Here is a 16,255-nt window from a genome sequence, read left to right as displayed (position 1 = left end):
CTTCTCATCTGCCCTTCCTGCTGCAGTCTGAATTTGTTCTTAGGTTCCTGAGATGAAAGAAAACATCAATCACTTCTCTATGACCATTGACCCTTGATGGGCTTGAGCCTATTTTTTAGCCCTCCCCAGGCCAGTGACCGACTATTCTGCATTTGATTAGTCCACTTCTGACTTTAAGAGTTCCTCTTCTTCTACCTTAAGATGGGGAGCGCAGTTTTCCTATTCTGAGCTGCTGCACTGTGGTCTCACACACCGTGGACCTCCACATCATTTTCTGTAGCCAGTCAAGAACATCTTCAGGACCTCTGGTGTTAAGAAAAAACTGGATCTAGTGGCTCACTCTTGTCAGGCCAGCACTCAGGAGGCTGAGCTTGAGGATCTGGAGTATGAGGCCAGAGTGTGTAGCACGGTGAATAGTGTATTAAAAATAAATAAATAAATAAATAAAGGACAAAAAGTGGCCAACAGGGACCGAATCACACCCCCAAAGAAAGGCGATGTGAAAACCGAATCCTGTATTCACTTGCCAAGCACTGGAAACAGCAGCCTGAACTGGAAATAAAACAGACAGAAAATACCGGGTAACTGTAGCTTGTCTCCTCCGGAACCCGCAGGCTCCCAGCTGCTAGCGTTCGCGCTGCGCACCCTGCTGACACTGGAAATTTAGCAGCTAACCTTGCGGAGACCAGAAAGTTCTGACAGCGCAGACGCTGCAAGTAGACAACTTTCTCCACAGCGCAAGCGCTGGAGGAGGCCTCCCCCGCCAAACCTGACCGTTAGGGCGGCCGGAACGCCACTGCGCAGGCGCCGCTCTCGGCATCATGGCGGCCGCGTTGCTCCTATTCCGCGCGCTCCGCCAAAACCCGGACCCTGGGCCAAGGCGCCTATGGGGTCTTCTCCGGGGCAGGGACCCAGGCCTCTCGTCCGGGGCTGGGAGCAGGCGGCCATACATGGTCCGCGGGACTCCGGTTGGCCTCGCTGCGGCTGGAGGCCAAGAGCCGCAGGTAACCCGCTCCGAACCAAGCGGTGGCGGCGGCTGTCGCGGGTCTCTGCGGACCGGATGTGCGCCTGCACCTTCCTCTTTGGCAAGGCATCTGCTAGGCCTATCTGTGCGTGGTGCGGGAGGAGGGCTGAAGTGGGCTCCCCGAGGCGTGAGGCTGAGCCTTTGGTGGTTCTTCTAACCCTAGTGTGTATGTGTGAGATGTGTTATACCTCAGGCCCTGGCGGTTTAAAATTGAGTCCTATTTACCAGTTTCTTTCCTTCCTTTCCTTTTTGTTTTTGAGGCAAGATTTCATGTAGCCTGGAACTAAATGTGTGGTCAAAGCAGCTCTGGAATTCATGATCCTTTTACCAGCACCTTCGGAAGCGCTGGGGTAATAGGTGTGGGCCACCCTGCCAGGATGATTTCACCAGTGTCTGACCTTAGTGGTACAATTGGCTCAACTGAACCAGTTCCACTAGGATGAATTTCAGCGCCTTCGGAAAAATAATTGTTGCTTACAGCAATAGGAAGCTTTTTGCATGAACGAAAACCATGTAGCTACAGAAGTAGTGTAGTTTGTTATTGAGAGGAATTCCTTGAGTTCCGAATGGGAAGGCTGTGCTTCATTCAGGTCCCTCATCTCAGCCTAATGAGGTTTTGATATTATCTTAAAACTTCCAAGTGGTTACATTTCAGGGCAGTGTAAATATTACAGATAAATATGCACTTGAATTTATTTATTTATTTATTTATTTATTTATTATTTATTTATTTATTTATTTTAAGCAGAGCAAGTACACCTGCAATTTCAGCATTTACAGAGAGGCTGAGGCCAGGAAGATTGTGAGTTGGAGACTGAAAGTAGTCTTGTGATCCTCAGTCTATGGTTGAAAGTTATTGACTTTTGTTGTTGTTTCTTTTTTGTTTGGGTTTGATTTTTGGCTTAATCCAGTGACATTTATTGATGGAATTGACAATAGAGCTCCCTAGGCCCCTCCTCTTTTGTGAGGAAGGTCTAGGATGGAAACTCTGAGGAAGGGGAGAGTCTCAATGTCTTAATAGAGCATCTGGCTCCTCAGCACTGGAGGATCTCCCTTTTTCTTTTGTGATTTTGTTGGGATGGGTGGTCCAGGGGTCTCACTTCCTGAAGGCAATGTAGACCAAGAGGTCCACCACCTTGTTGCTGTAGCCAAATTCATTGTACCAGTAAATGAGTTTGGCACAGTGGTAGTTGAGTGGAGTGATAGCCCCGACATTAAAGGTAGAAGAGTGGGTGTCACTGTTAAGGTCTCAGAAGACAGCTGGCCCCTCAGTGTAGCTCCTGATGCCCTTTAGTGGTCCCTTTGATACCTGCTCACCACCGTCCTTTTTTTTCTTTTTTAAATAATTTATTTATATTTCACGTGCATGCATGTTTTGCCTGCATGTATGTCTATGAAAGTGTTGGATCCCCTGGAACTGAAATTACAGACAGTTATGATCTGCCATGTGGGTGCTGGGAATTAAACCTGTGTCCTCTGGAAGAGCAGCCAGTGCTCTTAACCTCTGAGCCATCTCTCTAGCCCTTCTTCACCACCTTTTTTTTTTTTTTTTTTTTTTTGGTGTAGCTTTGGTGCCTTTCCTGGATCTCTCTCTGTAGACCAAGCTGGCCTTGAACTCACAGAGATCCTCCTGGCTCTGCCTCCCAAGTGCTGGGATTAAAGGTGTTCGCCACCACTGCCCAGCATTCACCACCTTCTTGATGCCAGTATGTTTGGCAGCTTTCTCCAGGTCAGATCCAGGGCAGACATTGGGAATGTGTGGACATTCAGGAGGCCATGCCAGTAAGCTTCCTTCTCGTGTAGCTCTGGGATGACCTCACCCACAGTCTTGACAGTGCCGGTGGATGCAAAGGTGGTGATGTTCTGGGCACCTCCATTGCCATCATGCTGGCAATGTAGAGAGGCCATGTAGTGGTAATGGCATAGATTGTGGTTATGAGTTGTTCGGGACATGGAAGTTGACCAGGTCTAAGCAGTTCACGGTACAGGAGGCATTATTGGTGCTCTTTTTTGTTTGTTTGGTGTTTGTTTTTGGTTTTTTTGGGGGGGAGGGGTGGGTTTTTGTTTTTGTTTTTGTTTTTAAGATTTATTTATTATGTACACAGTGTTCTGTCTGCATGTATCCCTGCAGACCAGAAGAGGGCGCCAGATCTCATTACAGATGGCTGTGAGCCACCATGTGGTTGCTGGGAATTGAACTCAGGACCTTTGGAAGAGCAGCTAGTGCCCTTAACCACTGAGCCATTTTTGGTTTTTTGAGACAGAGTTTCTCTTTGTAGCCCTGGCTCTCTTGGAACTCACTCTTTAGTCCAGCTTGGGCTCAAACTCAGAGATCCACTTGGCTCTGCCTCCTGAGTGCTGGCATTAAAGGCATGTGCCACCACCACCCAACTTGTTGATGCTCTTTTTTTTTTTTTTTTTTTTTTTGGTTTTTTGAGACAGGGTTTCTGCATGTAGCTTTGTGCCTTTCCTGGAACTCACTCTGTAGCCCAGGCTGGCCTCGAACTCACAGAGATCCTCCTGGCTCTGCCTCCCGAGTGCTAGGATTAAAGGCGTGCACCACCACTACCGCCCGGTTTGTTGATGCTCTTGAGTGAGGTTTTTTTTTGTTTTTGTTTTTATTTTTTAAGATTTATTTATTTAGGGCTGGAGAGATGGCTCAGAGGTTAAGAGCACTGCTTGTTCTTCCAAAGGTCCTGAGTTCAATTCCCAGCAACCACATGGTGGCTCACAACCATCTGTAATGAGATCTGGTGCCCTCTTCTGGCCTGCAAGCATACTGTATACATAATAAATAAATAAATCTTTAAAAAAAAAAAAGATTTATTTATTTATTATGGATACAGTGTTCTGTCTGCACGTATCCCTGCAGGCCAGAATAGGGCACCAGATCTCATTACAGATGGTTGTGAGCCACCATGTGGTTGCTGGAAATTGAACTCAGGACCTTTGGAAGAGTAAGCAGTGCTCTTAACCTCTGAGCCATTTCTCCAGCCCTTGAGTGAGTTTTAGTTCACAACCATCACCAGGGGCAAAGATGTTGACCATTTGGCTTCACCTGTCAAATGGGCCCCAGCCTTCTCCATGATAGTGAAGAAATGAGTGGACTTCACAATATACTCACAGTATGACCCCATTTGATGTTGGTGGGAATATTGCTACAAGAAGATAGAGATAGCCTTCCCATTGGTAACAAGGTTCCAATTCTTAGCCTTCACTATACTATGAATCAGAAAAATGTTAAATTGGATTGTTGATCTTAACACTTAAAGGTTGGTAGGTCATGGTAGTATACACGTTTTATCACAGCACTCATGAGCAGAAGCAGATAGATCTCTGTGAGGTCAAGGCCAGCTTGATCTACATATGGAGTTCCATGCTAGGCCAGCCAGGGCTACATGTAAGACCCCAACTTGGGAGGGGAAATGAACATAAAAGACTAAGCCAATTGTGGAACACACCTATAATGCTATATTTAGGAGGTAGAGACGGAAGGTCAGGATTTCAAAGCCATCCTCAGCTACATAGTAAATTTGGGGCTAGCCTGAACTACATAAGGCAGTTATAAACAACAAAACCAAAAAAACGAAACAAGCTCTGGGTTGGTGGCACATGTCTGTAATCCCAGCACTTGGGAGGGTGGTGCAGAAGGATCACCAAGTTTGAGGCTGAACTCTGTGTTACAGTGCTAGGATTATAGGCATCTACCAGTATATCTAGTTTTATGGGGTACTGGGGATCAAACCCATGGCTTCCTGCGAGGACTCGACCAACTGTTCCATATCCCTAGCCCTGTGTTGTTTTGGTGTGTGGTCTTAGTGTTACCTCAGTCTTTTTCTTTTTTACAGAACTTGCTATTTCGAATACTGATCCCTAGCTTTGGAGGTATTAGCGGATTGTTACTGAAACAGCATATAGTTCCAAATGCAATCAGACTGTGGCAGCCTTCAGGTGTGTATCTATGCATTGCATGTTCCCATAGTGATGGACACAGATTTTACTGTCGTCCTATAAGAGTATAATGGAAGAGGAGCATGGCCTCTAGTATGCTTGTAATCCCAGCACTGAAATAGGGGGCTACCAGTTCAAGACCAGCCAGAACCAGCTAGTGAAACCCTGTCTCTAAAAAAAAAAGAAAGAAAAGAGTTCAAGTTGCCTGAAAACACAGTACTTACTGTTGTGAGAGCATGAGAGCGTTCAGTAGAGTAGCCTAGGAGCAGAAGGCTATTCTGATGACCTAGGTATGCAGCAAAATCAGCCATTTTCGCCGGGCGGTGGTGGCGCACGCCTTTAATCCCAGTACTCGGGAGGCAGAGCCAGGCGGATCTCTGTGAGTTCGAGGCCAGCCTGGGCTACCAAGTGAGTCCCAGGAAAGGCGCAAAGCTACACAGAGAAACCCTGTCTCGAAAAACAAAAACAAAAAACAAAAAAACAAAACAAAACAAAACAAAAAAAAATCAGCCATTTTCATCTGTATACATACACTGTGATCAAATGTAGATTCCTTGGCATGTGACAAGCGACCATTAGGAGAATGTTGCTAGTTTGACTTTGACCAGAAAACTAAGAACAGCCACCATAAAAACTATGATCTTCTGACCTCTTTAGTGCTGAGATTACAGGTATGTGCCACTTTGTCTAGTTTTATATGATGATAGGGATTGGACTCAGAACTTTGCGCATGGTAGACAAGTACTCCACCAACTAAGCTATATTTTCATTCCAAACTTTGGTTCTTTCTGTTGTGAGCCTGTTAGTCTTTGGATAATCTGAAATGATGTTTATAGATAGGGAGTCTGAATACTTCTTGATCATCCTGCCTTTACCTTCCCAGGGGTAGAATATAGGAATATGCCACTATTCACCTGGTTTTGGTTTGGTTTGGTTTGGATTTTTTGTGTCTGTTTTTGTATTATTGAGACAAGGTATTAATTTGTAGTCCATACTGACCTTGAACTCATAATCTTCCTGTCTTTACCTTCCAAATATTGGGATTACAGGTATGCGCTACCAGGCCTAGACTTATTTTTCCTTTTGTTTAGCAGCTCTGTGTGTGTGTGTGTGTGTGTGTGTGTGTGTGTGTGTGTGTGTGTGTGTGAGAGAGAGAGAGGGGGGGGGCAGGGAGAGAGAGAGAGAGAGAATGGAATCAAATTCAGGTCATCATGCTGGGCAGCAAGTACCCTTGCCTATTGAGCCATCTTAATTAGCCCTCGTTTTTTTTGTTTGTTTGTTTTTGTTTTTTTTGGTTTTCTGAGACAGGGTTTCTCTGTGTAGTTTTGTGCCTTTCCTGGATCTCGCTCTGTGGACCAGGCTGGCCTTGAACTCACAGAGATCCCCACCTGGCTCTGCCTCCCCAGTGCTGGGATTAAAGGCATGCGCCACCACCGCCTGGCTAGCCCTCGTTTTAAAAATGTAAGTGGTAGGGACTGGGAAGATGGCTCAGCAGTTAAGAACATTGGCTACTTTTTCAGAGTTTGGTTCCCAGAGCCCACTTGGCAGGCAGCTAAGCCTTCTGTAATGCCTGTTCTGGAGGATCCAATCCTTTCTGGCCTTCACTAACGCAGCCCAAGTGGTACCCAGATGTACATGCAGGCAAAACATCCACACACAAAATTTTAAAAAAATCTTAGAAAATAAAGCATGAAATTGAAGTTGTATTTCATTGTCACTGTCATTTTTGTTTGTTTGTTTTTTGTTTGTTTGTTTTTTGAGACAGGGTTTTTCTGTTGTAGCCCTGGCTGTCCTGGAACTCACTTTGTAAAACTTGGCCTCAAACTCAGATCCTGCCTTTGCCTCTCAAGTGCTCGGGTTAAAATTATTCTACAGTGTCTCTGCTTTAACTCAAAGGACATTCAGGGGTGGTGCCATAATTTCACTCCTTTTTTGCCTAGTTGGAATACAGAACGGTGCAGTGCTTAGGTCCTGATTTGAAGGACACAGCCTGTGTTACCACTGGGCTCCCCTGCTCTGAGCTTCATCTGAATTCCCTCCTCTGTTCAGTAACTCTGAGATAAGCATGAATATGCCCCAGCCATCCAAAAACCCAGTGTTGAGTTCTAATAGAAATATAGTTTTGCTTTTTTGTCTGTTAATGTTTTTATGAAGAAAGTTAGACTTGGGGTCTGATCTGTGTCTCAGGTTAAAAACATCATTCTTCCAGAGAACTTGAATTCAGTTCCCAACATCCACATCAGGCAGCTCACAACATCTGTAACTCTGTATTCTGAGTTCCATAGGATATGGCACCTAGTTTCTTCAGGCATGCACATGATAGACATACAAGCAGGTAGGCAAAACACTCATATAGATAAAAAAATTTTTTTTAATTAATTTAAAAAAAAATTTTTGAGACAGGGTTTCTCTGTGTAACAGTGGTTGTCCTGGAACTCTCTTAGTAGACCAGGCTGGCCTCAAACTCAGAGATTCACCTGCCTCTGCCTCCAAAGTACTGGGATTAAAGGCATGTATCACCACCGCCAGGCTTTTTTTTTTTTTTTAATTAATTTTTAATTTTTTTGCTTATTTATTTATTTATTTATTTATTTTGAAATAGGGTTTTTCTGTACATCCCTGGCTGTCCTAGAACTTGCTTTGTAAATCAGGCTGGCCTCAAACTCAGAGATTCGCCTGCCTCTACTTCCTGAGTGCTAAAGATGTGTGCCACCACACCTGGATGGAGATATATATATAAATTTTTTTTTAAGACTTGATGTCATGGTGATTTTTCTCTCCCATCTGTTGAGACTTTGGGCAAGGCCAAACTTTTCCTGTGCTTTTCTGTGCAGCCTTATGCCAGCCTGTCCCTGGCGTTGGCAACTGAGTCGCTGCTGTGACCACAGGTACCAGTTTGAGTCATTCATCTGTCTAAGTTCATTTAAAGCAGATTTAAATTGTTCTCGGATAAGCTAGTGTCATTTCCACACTTATGTCTGTAACACCATTTTTTTTTTTTTGAGGGGGTGAATTTTGGGATTAAACCCAGCATGTATTCTGCCACTGAGTTATATCCTCTAATTCTGTATTCTGTCACATTAGCCAATTAAAAAAAATATTTTTTGTTTTTGTTTTCTTTTGTAGATAGTCTCATGTAGCTCAGGCTTATGTACAATACCTTGTAACCTGGTGGCATTGAATTCAAGGTGATCCTTTTGTCTTCTGAGTGCTAGTCGTACAGTGATGAGCTACTGTACCTGCTAGCCATTTTGCTGTTTTATTTAAAAATATTGTTTAAATTTCTTTTTTTTTTTCTTTTTTTGGTTTTTCGAGACAGGGTTTCTCTGTGTAGCTTTGCGCCTTTCCTGGAACTCACTCTGTAGACCAGGCTGGCCTCGAACTCACAGAGATCCACCTGCCTCTGCCTCCCGAGTGCTGGGATTAAAGGCGTGTGCCACCACCACCCGGCTAAAAATATTGTTTAGATTTCTTTATTTCATGTGTGTGAGTGTTTTATCTGAATGTTTCTGTGTGTACCACAGGTATGCCTGCTGCCTGAGCAGTCAGAAGAGGGTGTTGGATCCCCTGAAACTGAAATTATGGATGGTTGTGAACACCTTATGTGGGTTCTGAGAACTGAACCCAGGTCTTCTGCAAGAGCAACAAGTGCTCTTAATTGCTGAGCCATCTTTCCAATCTCATTTTACTTTTTTAAAAATAAAAAAAAAATTTTTTTCAGTGAATGTGTGTGTACATGAATCCAGATGCCCACAGAGGCCAGAAGAGGGTATTGGTGTTAGATTCTCTGGCGCTGGAGTTACAGGTGTCTGTGAACTGCCAAACTTGAGGTCCTCTTGCAAGAGAAGTATGTTCTAGCCACTTGCTATCCAGTTTAGATAGCAAAAGTTTGTCTTTATACATTAATAGTTCATTATTCTATCACAAGTAGATGCTGTAGTGGTATACATAGAAGGAAATGCAGTCATACCCGATGCAGCAATTCTCAGGCATAGGTTCCAGGTGGCTTCTGTTCTGATGTGGTTATTTGTGAACATACTGCTTTCTTGGATGTCTCTTGTAGCTACAAACCTAATCCTTTTCTTGTTTATTATAGGTGGTACTTACTATTTTAATACCTCACAGAGGAAGCAGAAGAACAAAGACAATAATAAACCCAAAGGCAAGGCTCCTGAAGATGATGAAGGTACTGATGTTCTGAAGTACCTGTCCCTCTTGTGCCTCCTTGTGGCCCCTCCTCTTGTTAAGAAAGGCAGAGTTGATTGCCTGTCCCTGTGTGAACTGCGCTCCTGTGCTTGCTGAGTCCTTGGTTTTCTCAGAGATGCCTCTGTGGACACCTGTGTCCCTCTGTCACACTCAGGAATGTCTGCAGGCAGACAGAGCTTCTGTGCCTGCACAGAAAGGGTAAATCCTAAATCCTGCGAGTAGAGACTGTGGCGAGCCCAGCCCTGTGCACACTAGTCAGGGTTTCCACTGTTCCTGAGTGTGTGAAGCCAGCTAGCAGATGAGTGAGGAGAAGGCAAATGAGTGGGGCCAGGTTTGCAGCCGCAGGATCGCCACCGTTTACAAGCTAACATTGCCCTGTTCCGGTTCACAGCCACACTTGGGGAAACTAAGAACGCCCTCAGATCTTAGGTTTCACCCTGCTGGAATTAGGAGTGTAAAGCATGTAGAAGATGAATGTTTGAACTGAACTTCTGGAGTTTCTTAAGTTTCTTAGCTAGAAGCTGCTTTTTGTTTTTGTTTTTCTGTAAGCTTTTTGGAGCCAATAATGTTGGAAGTTGTCTACCCCTGGAGATAGTTAGTATGTGCTTAGCATTGTACTCAGTATTTTTGTAGTCTCATTTAATTCTGTTCTCAAAACAGAGCAAATTCTAAATGGATTAAGTTTATTTATTTACTTACTTATTGTTTGTTTGAGACAGTCTCACTTGGACCAGGCTGGCTCTAAGCTTGCTAATACACCTGCCTCTCTTCTGAATGAATGCTGGTATTATAGGCATGCACCATCACGCTTACCTAGGTTATTCAATATAAAGGGAAAACAGGGTCTGGGAGATGGGTCAGTGAGTAGAGCACTGTCATGCAAGTGTGAGAGTTTGGATCCACAGCACCTATGTGAATGCTGAACAGTCGACCACCTGTCTGTCTGGCATCCTGTCTGTCTGTAAATCTCATCACTGGGGAGCAGAGATAGGGAATCCCTGGTGCAAGCTGACCGGCTAGACTGGTTGAATCACCAAGCTCTGGTTCAAGTAAAAGGTGGAGAACAACCAAGGAAGTTATGTGATGTCAACTTCTGGCCTCCACATGCACATGTGCACCTACCTTCACATGTGCTCACACACATGAATACATGCACACCGCACACTCAAACCACATACATAGTTTTTTGTTGTTTGTTTTTAAGCAAAACTAAAAAGAATTAGAACATACAGGTGAACATTTCACATCTTGAAGTGAAAAAGGCTTCTCTTCTTTCTTCCTCCACCTTTTTTTCACATAAAGTATCATGTAGCCCAGGCTGGCCTAGAACTCACTGCGTAGCTGAGGCTTCCTTGAGCTGATCCTCCTGCCTTAACTTCCCAAGTGCTGGGTTTATAAATGTATGCCTCTGCTCCTGGCTTTGATTTTGTTGTTGTTGTTTCGCTTGTTTGTTCATTTTTGTTTTGAGGCAGGGTCTTGCTCTGTAGCCTTGGCTGGCCATTGCCTCAGACTCTCAAGTATTGGGATTATAAGTATAAGTCTTCATGCCTAGCTCTTTAAATTTTATCTATCTATCTATCCATCTATCTATCTATCTATCTATTTATTTATTTATTTATTTATTTATTTATTTATTTATTTATAGAATGGGTTTCTCTGTGTAAGGGTTTCTCTGTGTAACCTCCCTGGCTGTCCTGGAACTGATTCTGTAGAGGAGGTTGGCCTTGTATTCACAGAGATCTGCCTCCTGAATGCTGGGATTAAAGGCATGTGCCTCCACCACCTGGCTAGAAAATAAACCTTGGATGAAATTTTCCGGCAGGGGTTGGAAAGATGGCCCAGTGGTTACTTCCTGCTCTGCAGAGGACCCTGGTCATTTCCCAGCACTTACATGGTAGCACATAACCATCTAGGTTGTGTTTTAGTTCTGGGAGCTCTGATATCCTCTTCTGGCCTCCATGGGCTCCTGCATGCATGCATGAGGTGCATATGAATTCACACAGGGGGCTGGGGATTTAGCTCAGTGGTAGAGCGCAAGGCCCTGGGTTCAGTCCTCAGCTCCAGAAAAAAAAAAAATGAATTCACACAGTTATGAGTGTGCACACAATAAATACATTTCAAAAATTTTCAATAGTCTCCTAAGAAGGATGCCTCCATTGTTTCTGTAAGGTGAGACTTGTCCTTACCTTTCAGGTTTCTCTACAGGTTATCAGTAGTCAGAATGAATGGTATGGATCTAGAACTATCTACATGGTGCTCACAGCAGGAAGGATTTCTGAGCCTGAAAACCTGGTGACTTTTCCCTTGAAATTCAATAACAGCATTTTGTCTTTACATACCTGAGCCAGTGACCTATTTAGCAATTGACAATCGTTCCCCCCCCCCCCCCCGCCCCCGCCCCCGCCCTGCCCCTGAAGAATTTTGGCAACAAAGCTTACTATTAGTCTGCTGTGCTGCTGACTGGTGGATATACCATGTGATAGCTTTGATGGAGGTTCATGCCTTAAGCACTTTGGAGACAGTGTGACATCAGATACTCAGGCAGAAAAAGAACTCTGCTGTGAACTTTCTGAGCCAGTACATTATTAAGCCCAAAGATGTGCAAGCAATGTGTAGGAACCAGTATTTAGGGGCCTGGAGGTATGGCTCAGTGGTTAAAGAGTTCTGCTGCTATTGCAGAGGGTATGAGTTCAATTCCCAGCACAAACTGCCTGAAATTCTAGTTCCAGGGGATCCATTACCCTTTTTGGCTCTGCAGACACTGTACTCAAAGGTACAAACCCACACTTAGACATACACATAATTAAAAATAATTAAGAATGATCTGAAGTTTTGAGATCACAAATAAACATGGCACAGGTCAATGAGGGACAGGCAAGATTGGACAGTTTGGGAGAGTCCTTGAGGAAGGAGTTGAGCACTGGGCATGGAATGGAATGCTAGTTTCTAGTCACTCCCAGGGCCGGGGTTCATTGTCTCTTGTGATGGGATCATGGGAATAGAAATGAGGGACAATATGATAGTCTTAAGGCCTAGTATATGAATTATATTTATTAGTTTTTGACTTTTTGAAATTGAGAAAGGAATGGTCTCAATTTTGTAGCCCAGGCTGGACTTGAACATTCAACTTCTTGCCCCAGCCTCCCAAGTGCTGGGATTACAGTTATTACAGGTATACAACATCATGCTTGCCCCACCCCCACCCCTAACACAAGACTAGGGTTGTGTATGTTCAGGCTATGTTTGTGTATGGATGTGTTGTCTTAATATGTATCTGTGCACCATATGTGTGCTTAGTGCTCTGGGGCTGGAGTTCTAGACAGCTGTGTGTTGTCAGTGGGTGCTAGGAATTGAACCCAGGTCCTCTAGAAGAGCAGTCAGTCCTCTTAACAGCTGGGCTACTTTCCAGCCAGTCCTAGGCAGTTTTTGAACTTATTGTGTAGCAGAAGCTAACCTTGAATGTCTGAGCCCCCTATTTCTACCTCCTAAGTGCTGGGCTTGCAGGTATGTGCAACCATGCCCAGCTTTGGTTTTTTTTTTTTTTTTTTTTTTTTTGTCTATTTTATTATTATTATTTTAAGACATGTTTTCACTGTGTATTTATAATTGTTCTGGAACTTTCCATGTAGACCAGGCTGACCTCAGACTTTCAGAGATCCCCCTGCATCAGTACTCCAGAGAGCTGGGATAAAAATGTGTAATATTTTGGTATTTTTAAGACAGAGTGTCCTGTATTCCAGGCTGGCCTTAAACTCACTATGTAACTCAGGATGACTTTGAACTCTTGATTTTCCTGCCACTACCTCCCAATTACTAGCATTACAGGCATGTATTACCATTATCTATTTTGTTTTAATTATTGTGTATGTCAGTGTACTATATGCATGCAGTGCCAGAAGTAGATGTGGTACTGGAACTGGACTTACAGATGGTTGTGAGCTGCCATTTGGGTGCTGAGTCCTCTGGAAGAGTAGCCAGTAGTTTCAACCATTGAGCCATCTCTCTAGCCCTGTATTTTAGTGTTGTTGTTGTTGTTGTTGTTGTTGTTGTGTATACAGAAGAGGGCCCCAGATCTCATTACAGATGGTTGTGAGCCACCATGTGAGTGCAGGGAATTGAACTCAAGGCCTCTGGAAGAGCAGTTGGTGCTCTTAACCGCTGAGCCATCTCTCCAGCCTGTATTTTAGTTTTTATTATATCTATTTATTTGTGTATTGTGCAGAAAGGGCATGCATGCACAGTGTGCTTGTGGAAATTGGGAAACAAATTATGGGAGTTGGTTCTGGCTGTCCACTGTGTGGGTCCAGGTCATGAGGCTTTGCAGCAAGTGCCTTTACTTGCTAAGCTATTTTGCCAGCCCTGGAGTCTTCTGTGTGTCTGTGCTCGTGTGCTCATGAGCATTTGTGATTAAGATTTGGGAGTTTTGTTTCTTTTTTTAGAGACAAGGTCTCATTATATAGCCCTGGCTGTGCTGGAACACACAGAAATCCACTTGTCTCTTCCTCCCAAGTGCTGGAATTATACATACTATATGTATGTACATATATACATACTATGTTTATGCAGACTCTGATAGAGAGCAGAGGGCTTTGGATCCTTCTGCCTCTGCCTCCCAGGTGCTGGGATTAAAGGCCTGCACTACTACACTTGGCATCAACTTATTTTTAAATATTACATTTGAAGAAATAAGTTTGGGTAGAGAGAGCATTCGGCTCTTCCATTTGCTCTTCCATGAACGAAGAAGATGTTGTCTTTTGGGGCAGGTGGGAGCAGGTACTTGCTATGCCTGATGGCTTATATATGCTACAGGTGTTATGTTGGTATTTAGTTCACAGCATGCATTTCAGTGCCTGTGTTTATTTCTGGACTTGTAGTGGATAGTCTCCTGTATGAGGCAACAGCATGGTGTTCCTTGGATGGCTTTTGACTTTAAAAGTTGTTACATGCCATTCACAGTAGGAACTATGACTTCCTCTGGAGTGACTTTAGTGAATAAAGTCTCAGTGACTGCAGACAGCATATGGATAGCATTTGTCAAGTGTATCATCTCTTCTCTTTCTCAGGGGTAGGGATGGAGGGTGGTAGTGGTGTTGAAACAGAGTCCCTCTTTATAGTCTTGGCTTTCCTGGAACTCTGTGTATACCAGGATGCCCTTGAACTCACAGAGATCCTCCTCCCTCTGCCTCCCAAGTGCTAGGACACAGGGGAGGTGCATAGTCTTACTGCAACTTGATATGCCATGGTTTTGTTTTGGTTTTTTTTGGTTGTTTGGTTGTTTGGTTGTTTGGTTGGTTGGTTTTTTGAGACAGGGTTTCTCTGTGTAGTTTTGGTGCCTTTCCTGGAACTCACTCTGTAGACCAGGCTGGCCTCCAACTCACAGAGATCCGCCTGCTTCTGCTTCCCAAGTGCTGGGAGTAAAGGCGTGCAACACTACCGCCCGGCTTGCCATGTTTTATTTGTACTCATGGGAGACCTGCTCTCTCCTGGATGGAGACGGAAAGGGAGTGAATTGGGGGGGTGGGAGGAGGGATTGGGAGAGGAGAATGGGGATGAGGCTGCAGCCAGGATGTAAAATAAATAAGGGACTAGAGAGATGGCTCTGAGGTTAAGAGCATTGACTGCTCTTCCAAAGGTCCTGAGTTCATTTCCCACCAACCACATGGTGGCTCACAACCATCTATAATGAGATCTGGCGCCCTCTCCTAACATTCAGGCAGAACACTGCATACATAATAAATAAATCATAAATAAATAAATAAATAAATAAATAAATAAATAAATAAATAAATAAATAAATAAATGGAAGGTGTATACCACCATGCCAGGCCTAGGATAATGCTTGAAAAACAGGCAGAAACTTGGGATTCATTAGGACACAGATCCTGTCCCTCCTTTGCTGAGTATTCCTAAGGAGAGAGATAGAAGTGAGACCCTGCTCATGTGAGAATGTGCCTGGGCTTATTCTTGATGTGCCTGATTCTCGCTGTGTTCTGTTCAGAGGAGAGGAGACGAAAAGAGCGGGAAGACCAGATGTATCGCGAGAGGCTGCGCACCTTGTTCATCATTGCTGTTGTAATGAGCCTGCTGAACTCCCTCAGTACCAGTGGGGGCAGTATTTCCTGGACTGACTTTGTCAATGAGATGCTGGCTAAAGGCGAGGTGCAGCGTGTGCAGGTGGTACCCGAAAGTGATGTGGTGGAAGTCTATCTGCATCCTGGAGCCGTGGTGTTTGGGCGGCCTGTGAGTCGGGGTGAAGGCATCGGACTGGGAAAGTTGGGAATATCCCCTTTTCAATCAGCCTTTTAATCCTGGGCTTGCCTGGTTGTCTTTAACAGGATATGTACAGAGTAGGGCTTGCTGCAGGGTTTGAACAGTGCTTGTTAAGGTGGAGCTTAAAGAAGGTAGTCAGAGGAGCTCTTGACAGGAAAGACAGCTCTGATGGTGTGTCAGTGGAAGAGGTGAAAATAAGTGACAATCGATTCTAGACAGTATCTCCCTGGTATGAGAGGATAAGGAGATGAGACCATCTGCAGCCTAGAAGTTGTGCTGAGCCAATCTGGGTATGTGCAGGACTGGCTGTAAAGTCAGAAGGCCGGGGCTTTGTCTCAGGTCACGAAGATCTGGGAGAGCTAAGGTGGTAAGGAGTTACTGTAAACAGTTTACAACATAGCTCTTAAGTGGATGGTTGGCAGAGATGGATGCAGAAGTAGATGATGGGCTATTAGTCGGAGGCCTGCTGACACCACAGACCGGTCTGCCCTTTGAGGGATATAAAATAAATGCAAATTAGTGAAGGACTGAAACTCAGAGAGGACAATGAGGGATTGTGCTCACACCAAGATCCCAGCTTGGGAACCCTGGAAGAATACACACGATGGGGCAGGGGATGTGGGTTTAGATCAGGCGGGAGACTCAGTGTCAGAGATCAGTGACATGTCCCACCCCAGGTGAGAGTACTCACAGTTGAAGCTGTGGAGACTGGCCTCAGAGGACAACCAGTATGAAGATGAGTCCCATCCTACTCTGCTTCAGTCCTTAGAGTGTCTCTCTTATCTCTCCCCCAGTGTCATATAC

The 16,255-nt window shown here is 44.4% G+C and overlaps 2 protein-coding genes across 4 annotated transcripts in view; one reads left to right on the top strand and one right to left on the bottom strand.

Moving 5' to 3' along the window:
- The window catches only part of Ankrd11 (ankyrin repeat domain containing 11), a 205,938-nt gene extending 205,136 nt beyond the window's left edge, over nucleotides 1-802 (bottom strand). For both annotated transcript variants that reach the window (XM_059263863.1, XM_059263862.1), the window contains exon 1: nucleotides 579-802. The gene's annotated coding sequence lies outside the window, so the exon portion shown is untranslated. The remainder of the gene's footprint in view (nucleotides 1-578) is intronic.
- Nucleotides 790-16,255, top strand: part of Spg7 (SPG7 matrix AAA peptidase subunit, paraplegin) — a 41,206-nt gene continuing 25,740 nt past the window's right edge. The window contains exons 1-4 of one of the 2 annotated variants that reach the window (XM_059263870.1): nucleotides 790-1,004; nucleotides 4,873-4,975; nucleotides 9,072-9,161; nucleotides 15,180-15,421. In XM_059263870.1, coding sequence (XP_059119853.1) covers nucleotides 822-1,004; nucleotides 4,873-4,975; nucleotides 9,072-9,161; nucleotides 15,180-15,421 — 618 coding nt within the window. In that variant the 5' untranslated portion in view covers nucleotides 790-821. The remainder of the gene's footprint in view (nucleotides 1,005-4,872; nucleotides 4,976-9,071; nucleotides 9,162-15,179; nucleotides 15,422-16,255) is intronic. The other variant, XM_059263868.1, reaches the window with a different exon arrangement.

The sequence above is a fragment of the Peromyscus eremicus genome, chromosome 5 (genome assembly GCF_949786415.1).
Source record: "Peromyscus eremicus chromosome 5, PerEre_H2_v1, whole genome shotgun sequence".
NCBI lineage: Eukaryota > Metazoa > Chordata > Mammalia > Rodentia > Cricetidae > Peromyscus > Peromyscus eremicus.
Note: the sequence above shows the minus strand (reverse complement) of the source record. Positions and strands in the feature narration are given on the sequence as shown.